Here is an 8563-nt window from a genome sequence, read left to right on the forward strand (position 1 = left end):
TGTGTGTGTGTGTGTGTGTGTGTGTGTGTGTGTGTGTGTGTGTGTGTGTGTGTGTGTGTGTGTGTGTGTGTGTGTCGACTGACGAGAACAGGTCAGTTGTACATTCCTTTCATGCTCACATTCAGCACAGCTCTGAGAAGGGGGATGGAAAGAAGAGGAGGGAGGAGTTAGTTTCTTGCAAGCGCAGGCATATGTCCCGGCTGTTGGAACTCACATATTGTCCTCTGGCAGCGAGAGGAGGTGAGAAGAGCACAGGGAGCACTGCCTGCCTACACATGTAAGTCTTATTTTCTGTTAGATTTTAATCAGAAACCTCTTAAAAGTGCATGCGCTGATTTTTTTTTTTTTTAATTCCTAAAAAGACTGTTCCTGTGTTGCTTCAGGGAGACCACAGCTCAGACTGGTATTAATTCCTGATTTGGACTGAAGCCTGTGTGCACTTCTGGTATTACGAAATTGGTTGGGTTTAGTGGAAAAACGAACACTGCCGTAACACTCCAGTCTTCCTATTCTAACAACAAATAATGTATTATATCTTCAATAATGAGCAAGTTTGGGATATTCTGAGAACCTTTAAGCGTTGTGTTGTCCTTTCTGTTCTTTTTTTTTTTTTTTTTTTTTTACTTTTTATGATAAAATTTAAATAGAGATTGAGTTTAGGTAAATAGTATTTGCACAACATGTGACTTGTGCACATAACTGCTCTGCATTTCAGTCTCTGAATCCTGTATGTTAGGAGGAAGCCAAAGTAAAGGTTAAAGTGCCAGTGGTCTGCCTTTTGTGACACGGCTCTTAACCCGCAGCCAGTTGCCATGCAACTCAAACTCCAAATCAAAAGGAATTACCTCAACCACCACTGGTCTGCCACAGTTGCATTATTAATTCAACGTGGAGTCGATTCCAGCTTCACTCTTCACTGCTTTCCCACAGAAGGAGCTCCTGTTTAAGATTCTGCCTGTACTTTTCTCTTTCATTTGTTTTGCTCTGTTCCTTCCCTATTTTATCCGTGCAAGAGATCTCTAAATAGATGATTTGCTCCTAAGAGTGGGAGCGCCGCACACAAAGCACAGTGTTGTGTGTTTCTCAGTGTTTATTGCAGTTAATGTTAAATGATAACCTACAGTGAAATCATCATATTGAGGCGTCTGTGTGGGTTTACAGCTTGGGCATGGCAGCAGCAGCATAGTAAACACCCATCTCATTACCCAGCACAAAAGGAGAGGTAGGGTGGGGGGGGACATGAGAGATTTCATTTATCTTGTGCAGATGTGTTTGCTATTGTCTGTGGCCTCTTTCCATCATGCACAACCGTACACTATAACCATACTTACCGTGTTTACGCTCTGTGTCTCGGCTGCAGGATGTTGCTGACTCTTCTTTACAGTTTCACCGGTGGAGCGGCTCTCCTGTATGCCCTGTACAGATGGTTGATCCCCTCCATTGTGCAGTATCACGCAGGATTGGCGCTGATTTGGCACGATGTCATCGTGGAGCGAATGCTGGACACGCTGACCCAGTCCACACGTCCTCAGGTGTGCCTTCAATAAACACTCACCTCTCACAAGATCAGCCCTAACACGCTGATAACTAGATTGGTGTTGAGGCAGTCTTGCAAGCACAGGAGATTGAGTGATGGTAATATTCAGATTTAGGCCGACAGAAAATGAAGCTTTGTAAATAATAACAAAAGTGTGGCTGAGCACTTTATTAGGAACACCTATACACCTGCCTATTCATGCAATTATCCAATTAGACAAACTTGTGGCAGCAGTGCAGTTCATAAAATCCTACAGATACAGGTTATGTGTTTCAGCTCGTGTTGACATCAAACATCAGAATGGAAAAAACACCTCTCGAGTCTGACATGATTGTTGGTGCCAGACAGGCTGCTTTGAGTATTTCAGAGACTGCTGACCTGAACAGTCTGTAGAGTTTACTTAGCATAGTGCAGCCAACCAAAGGGCCGCACTAACTCAAATAACCAGTCTTCACAGAAACGCATGATGTCAAAGCTTGGGTTGGAAGAGCTACAATAAAGGAAGATCTTGTAAGGTTCCACTCTTGTTCCAGCAAAAACAAAAATCTGAGGCTGCAGTGGGAACAGGCAGAAACTGAACAGAGGAAGACCAAAAAATGCAGCCTAATCTTACGAATCTCCATTTCTGCTGAGGCTGCAAATGCTAAACTCAGACTACTGTGTCAACAGCATGAATCCATGGATCCAACAATCCAAGTTGCTGCTTCTGTAAAGGTGGTGGGATGTTTTCTTGGTACTTTTTGGGCTCCTTATTCCAAATTAATCTTGGTCATATGTTGCACCCTAATCACATTGTTGTATCCCTTTTTGACCACAGTTTACCGTCTTATAATTGCTACTTCCAGCAGAACTCTGCACCATGTTACAAAGCAAAAGTTGTCTCAAACTGGTTACATGAGCATGACAGTGAGTTCAGTGGACTTCAGTGGCTACTCCTATCAACAGATCTGAATCCACTCCAGCACCACTGAGATGTGTTCAAACAGGAGATACACAGCATGAATGCACAAATGATGTGATACAATTCAGTCAATGAGGATCAGAATCTCAAAGCAATGATTCCAACATGTGAAATCCATTAAACAAAAAACTGAATCTTGTTTTGAGAGCAAAGGTCCTACCCTGTATTCCTCATTAAGCTATTCCTAATAAAGTGCTTAGTGGGTGTACACATAGGTCTATTGTCAATGACACTAAAGTACATGCAGGCACGAGTACAACCACATTTCTCAAAAAGTTGGGACTGTATAAAATGTAAATATAAACAGAATGTGATGATTTTCAAATGCTATAAACCCATGTTTAATTGAAAATAGAACAATGACAACACATCAAATCTTTAAAATAAAAATGTAATTGTTTTTTTGAAAATATATGCTCATTTTGAATTTAATGGGACAACACATTGCAAAAAAGTTGGGATGGGTTTGTTTACCACTGTTGCATCACCTTTTCTTTTAACAACAGTGTGCACATGTTCGGGAACTGACGAGAACAGTTGCTGTAGTTTTGACAGTGAAGTGTTGCCTCATTCTTTCCTGATATAGGATTTTAGCTGCTCAACCATTCAGGGTCTCCTTTGTCGTTTTGGGCTTTTGTTGTTTCATGGTGCGCCAAATGTCTGGACTGCAGGAAGGCCAGTTTAGCACCCGGACTCTTCTAATCCAGAGCCATGCTGTTGTAATACATCCAGAATGTGCTGGGGCGTTGTTTTGCTGTAATAGGGAATGACCATCCCTAAAAAAGATGCAGCGTATGCTGCTCCAAAACCTGTATATTTAGTTCAGCATTAGTTGTGCTTTTCCAGATGTGCAAGCTTACCCATACCATGTGCACTAATGCATCCCCGTACCAGCACGGATCCTGGCTTTTGAACTGTGCATTGATAACATGCTGGATGCACCCTCTGCTCTTTAGCCTGGAGGACTCGGCATCAATGATTTTCCAAAGAATTTCGCATTTTGATTAATGACACCATAGGACAGTTTTACACTTCACCTCAGTCCATCTTAAATGAGCTAAGGCCCAGAGAAGACTTGTGGATCATGTTTATATCCGTTTTTTTCTTTGCATGGCAGAGTTTTAACCTGCATTTGTGGATGCAGCGATGAACTGTGTTCACAGACGATGGTTTTCGGAAGTGTTTCTGAACCCATACAGTGATTTCCACTACAGAATTATGTCTGTTTTTAATGCACTGCTGCCTGAGGGCCAGAAGGTCAAAGCCATATAATGCTGTTTCTTGGCCTTGTACCTTGTACCCGTCTTCACTGCTGAGAGACTCTGCCTCTCTGCAATGCTCTTTTTATACCAAATCATTTACTGATCTGTTGCCAATTAACCTAATTAGTTGTGAAATGTTCCACCAGGTGTTTTTTTTTAGCATTCACAACTTTTTGAGATGTTGCTGGCATCAAATTCAAATGAGCATATATTTTCCAAAAAACAATACAACTTCTCTGTTTCAACATTTGATACATTGTCTTTGATCTACTTTCACTATGGGTTTACATAATTTGCAAATCATCACATTATGTTTTTATTCAAATTTTTCAGAGTTCCAACTTTTTGGGAAATGGATGAATGGCATGCACGCTCTTTACACAGTCTCCACTTCATCTGTATATGTCTGCAGTGTAATGCAAATTCTAATGCTTTGTTGCAATGGATATTATACAGGGTCGATTTCATCAAATTGTATGAGGTGGCATAGGTGCACCTAATGAAATAAGGTTGAACATGAGTGTTAAGGTAATTTAAGCGAACAAAGCAAATTAAAGAATTCTATAAAGCAAGTTGTAGTTACCTTCACTGAATTGTATTAGCAGCTTTGTAAGCCTGTATTCAGGCACAATTGTGCCTTTGGCAAAATACTAACATTCAATGATTTGTCATGAAACAATAGCCCCTTTACAGGGTTAGTTAATACCATTTACAGTATAATAGCTGTATTCTATCACGGTGTCCCTCTACTCTGCTGTCATGCTTGCTAGCTCAGTGCATGGGACACTTTAGTGTAACAGAGGCATTATTAATGTTATCATGTCCCCTGCGATTGTCCTGCATTATGTGTTACAATCTTATCAAGAAAGATGTTTGCTGTTACAGACACAAACAATTTTTTTCGTACTCTTTTCCATAAATCTATATCCATTTTATTGCCTGCATGGAAAAAAAAATGCAGAAGGCAATGAACAATCGGAGCAAAGTTGAATGGGTGCTTGTCATAACATGCATGAGTGATATAATTTAGGAATAAGACAAAGTACAGATAAAATTCATAAAGTGTACAGTATACCTAGAATTACTGCCTTGTGATTGTGTGCCTCTGCCAACCAGTCAAGTTGCAGTTTACTTCCGTGTTTATCTAGGTGTTCCTGAGATATCGTGTTCACGAGCATGATTCTTTTTTCCTTGTGTTAAATAATTTGGCTGGAGAGTTCTTGTCTATGTCTCTAAAAAAAGCTTTAGGCCTTTTTCTCTTTTGATCACATTGTGTGCACCATGTCGCTTCTCAGTTAGTGAGCAGATAAAAACAGCAGAAATGTACGCTGGACTTTGTAGGCAGGGTTTCTCAGAAGTACACATTCAAAAGAAAGCATTCAATGCAGAAACCAGCTGCAACTATATACAGTGTTCCTTTTAATATCAGCACGGAAATATGTTTCCATTGTATGTGTTTTTTATTTTTTTTATTATTATTATTATTTCTGTGTGAGGCAGGATAAAGCTCACAGATCAGAGCTAGACCAGAAAGTTGTTGGCCTAAATCCCTGAAATAAATTTAAATGGTTTACAAGACATTTTGAAACATGTATGAATGACCTTGTCGACGACTGTCGACGACCTATTATGCCTTTCCTTTTTTCCCCTGTTATATCTATAATACTACAATGTCAGATGTTCATATTAAATGTGGCCAAAGTATTCAAATAATGAGATAAAGAAGTAGTGAGCTCTACACGCTCGATTCATGATGAGCTGATGTCAGCTTGTCACACATTTCTTTACATGGCCATTTGCTCCAGGCGCTGCATGCACACGAAGCACATGGACTCGTTCTTCCACCCACTCAGTCTGTCTGTGATACCAAAAACAGTGATGCTCCGGCAAAGATATTCAATGGCAAAAGCCTGTTAAACTACAGTCCAGTGCATTTCACCTATTAAGACCAGCGTATACAGCAAAAGTTTTCTGTGCATGTATTTTATGTCATACAACAGACAGGTAATGAGTTCAATACCTACATTTCCCTGCTTTATTTTTGTTGCTGTGATATTTCCCCTCTCATATTCCAGATTGATTCAGGCTCGTGCGATAGATTTGAAAATTTGCAATTTCCCATCAAAAATGACAAATCATCTTGGCTAATAGGTTAAGAGTTTTTATTTCCACCGCTGGGACCAATCAGAAGACAGAGAGCTGTTAGGGCTGGGGGCCTTAAAGAGGCACCGAGGCTGCATAAAGGCCCGTTATAAGATAAATCATGTTTTTGTTTTTTATCTCTGAATTATGCAAAGCTACTCTAGCAGAGTTCACGAATCAAAATAAAAAAAAAACCTGCAAATGAACCTAAAAGGTCTCCTTTAAATCAAAGGCATTGCACACCACACGTGTGTCAACTGCAGCTCTGCTAAAGCTCACATCGGACATGTTGTGTGCTGAGGAGAAACTGTAAGACAACTTTGAGAAGCTCTTATGAAGGCGGCAGCCTATACAGCACACACAAGTGGCTTAATGTCTTGATTCGAAACAGCTGTGCGGCAGGCAGCAGGTTACAGTGGTGATCAGCTGATGGGAAACAGGTGTGCAGGAAACATGCTGAGTGGAGACTCGGATAAATACGAACTATACTGTTATATTATGTGCTTTTGTCAACATATGTTCAGGATATTGCGTCCTGAATCTGGCTTCTAGAAATCTGGATCATTATTACAGTTTCTGCAGCCTTGTTTCCATTTGATATTTGGAAATAACGAAGACAAAAAATGTTCTTTTAACTTATTTTTGCTAATATTGGACTTTAAAAAGATACAATCTTTATTTAGAAAACAAAAACAAAAAGCGCCCAGCCCTGTGCTTACATTGTGTAGACCACAAACGAATTCAGTAAGGCCTCTGCACCTTTCTAAACAGGTAGCCTATCTGTGAAATATGTAAAAATGACTGTAAGGCTTATCAACAGTTTAAAAACGAACTTATATGGAAAAGACAATTAATCCCTGTTTATTTTACAGTAAAGCAATTTTTTTTTGCTCCAAGTGCTCTGTTTTTGTTAAAGGTAGTTGTGTATGCATCCATAAAAACCTCAGAAGGACAGGTGCTGCATACATTAAAATGTCGGCACACATTGCAATCACAGTCATTTGGTGGAATTTACAGGTGACATTGGATATTCTTCTTCAGGCAAAAACACAAGGAAGAAGGACAGAAATAAATAACACCACATATTTATGTGTTAAAACAGAGCAAAACCCCCATAAAAAATGAGTTTAAAAAGATGAAACATCAAGTAAAGGGATTCATGCCAACACAACTATTGTCTTATGAAAGCATTTTAATAGCTTAGTAATGCTAGTAGCATCTTATTGACCTTTTATAATAGTAAGTGGTTTTGTGTTTGGACATCTCCCTCCAGCGGCTTCTACGTGCAGTACAGAAAAACGCCACTAGAGGAGACCCTCGCAGCGTGGTCAAAGCCATAGATCAGTTCTGCAGACAGAAGGAGTGGGCCATGAATGTGGGGGATGAGAAAGGTACTGATGTTTTATTTGTATGATTTTGTGCATTCATTTGTAAAATCATTAGCTCACTGAATTTGTGTTGTTCTTTTTCTTGCCACAGGCTGCATTCTTGACTCTGTGGTGTCTGAGATGAACCCAGCCGCTGTTTTGGAGCTGGGAACCTACTGTGGTTACTCCACGGTGCGGATTGCCAGCCTGCTTCCCCCTAACTCCAGGCTCATCACCCTTGAATTCAACCCCGACTTTGCTGCGATTGCTCGTCAGGTCATTGCTTGGGCCGGACTGGAGGACAAGGTGAAGCCACATGTCTTAAAATGTTTTATTTGCACAGTGTGTTCAGGTCAGGTGACAGTGTGTTTCTTCTTTTTAGGTCCAGTTAGTTGAAGGAGCGTCTGGTGACCTGATCCCCAAAATGAAGGAGCAGTTTGGGGTGACAACATTTGATTTGGTTTTCTTGGATCACTGGAAAGATCGCTACCTTCCTGACACAAAACTGATGGAGGCAAGTTTGCTCAAGCTCATTTCATACTGATCAAACTTTGTCTGCCCTCACACTCTGACTGGACTCTTTTTTAATCAGGAGTGTGGCCTCCTAAGGAAGGGAAGCATCTTGCTGGCAGATAACGTCATCTGCCCTGGAACTCCTGACTACCTCGCATACATTCGCAGCAGTCCTCGATATGAAAGCCAGTACTTCAAATCTCACCTGGAGTACACCAAAGTGGAGGATGGCTTGGAGAAATCTGTATTCTTAGGGTAGTTTTTAACCAAAAGTGTCCTGTTTTACACTGGTACTAGTTAACCTCTGACCTCCTTTTGTCCTGATTCATTGAGCAGACTTAAAATGAGAGGTTGAATCTGTTTTTGTAATGTCATAGTATGTTCATTTGAAATTAAAAGTAAAAGGAGAAACGTGTGTTGTGAGCTTTAATTTGCAAAACTACGTGATGGAATTACTTGATACACTCTTTGAGATGTCTATACTGGTACAGCAGACAACAGTGCGAAGCTACATTCAAGCCTCAAATTGACAGATGAGCTGCAAACTGATATGGGGGCTGGTTTTCCCAGAGCATCAACTCGAATCAATAATAAATCTAATCCAGCTGCATTTTGTGGTGCAGAAACCTAGTTTGTGCTCTCTATATTCTCTCCCATTGTTGACAGGTGTGTGAAAGCAAGTGTGTGTGTGTGTGTGTGGCACGTTAATGTCTGTGAGAGAGAGAGTAGGAATCAAATCACTGCTCATATAATCTCTCAAAGTGACAGAGGTCCATCATGC

General features: G+C 40.5%; 1 protein-coding gene across 1 annotated transcript; it reads left to right on the forward strand.

Annotated features, from left to right (window-relative positions):
- Window positions 1–41: 41 nt before the first annotated feature.
- comtb (catechol-O-methyltransferase b) lies at window positions 42–8326 on the forward strand. Its single transcript, XM_069160850.1, has 6 exons — window positions 42–277; window positions 1361–1532; window positions 7176–7293; window positions 7382–7575; window positions 7652–7783; window positions 7862–8326. The coding sequence occupies exons 1-6, from the start codon at window positions 192–194 to the stop codon at window positions 8039–8041; spliced, it is 882 nt and encodes a 293-aa protein (XP_069016951.1). The 5' UTR covers window positions 42–191; the 3' UTR covers window positions 8042–8326.
- The last annotated feature ends 237 nt before the right edge of the window (window positions 8327–8563 follow it).

The sequence above is a fragment of the Embiotoca jacksoni genome, unplaced genomic scaffold (genome assembly GCF_022577435.1).
Source record: "Embiotoca jacksoni isolate LCO1_2020_lvr unplaced genomic scaffold, fEmbJac1.0.p SCAF_1, whole genome shotgun sequence".
NCBI classification, from domain to species: Eukaryota; Metazoa; Chordata; class Actinopteri; family Embiotocidae; genus Embiotoca; species Embiotoca jacksoni.

Bases quoted from the DNA above. Each gene is read 5' to 3' on its own strand.
- comtb (XM_069160850.1), top strand. From the start codon at position 192: ATGTCCCGGCTGTTGGAACTCACATATTGTCCTCTGGCAGCGAGAGGA. The intron at 1,533-7,175 runs GTGTGCCTTCAA...ATCTCCCTCCAG, and splicing joins CCCAGTCCACACGTCCTCAG to CGGCTTCTACGTGCAGTACA. The intron at 7,784-7,861 runs GCAAGTTTGCTC...TTTTTTAATCAG, and splicing joins CTGACACAAAACTGATGGAG to GAGTGTGGCCTCCTAAGGAA.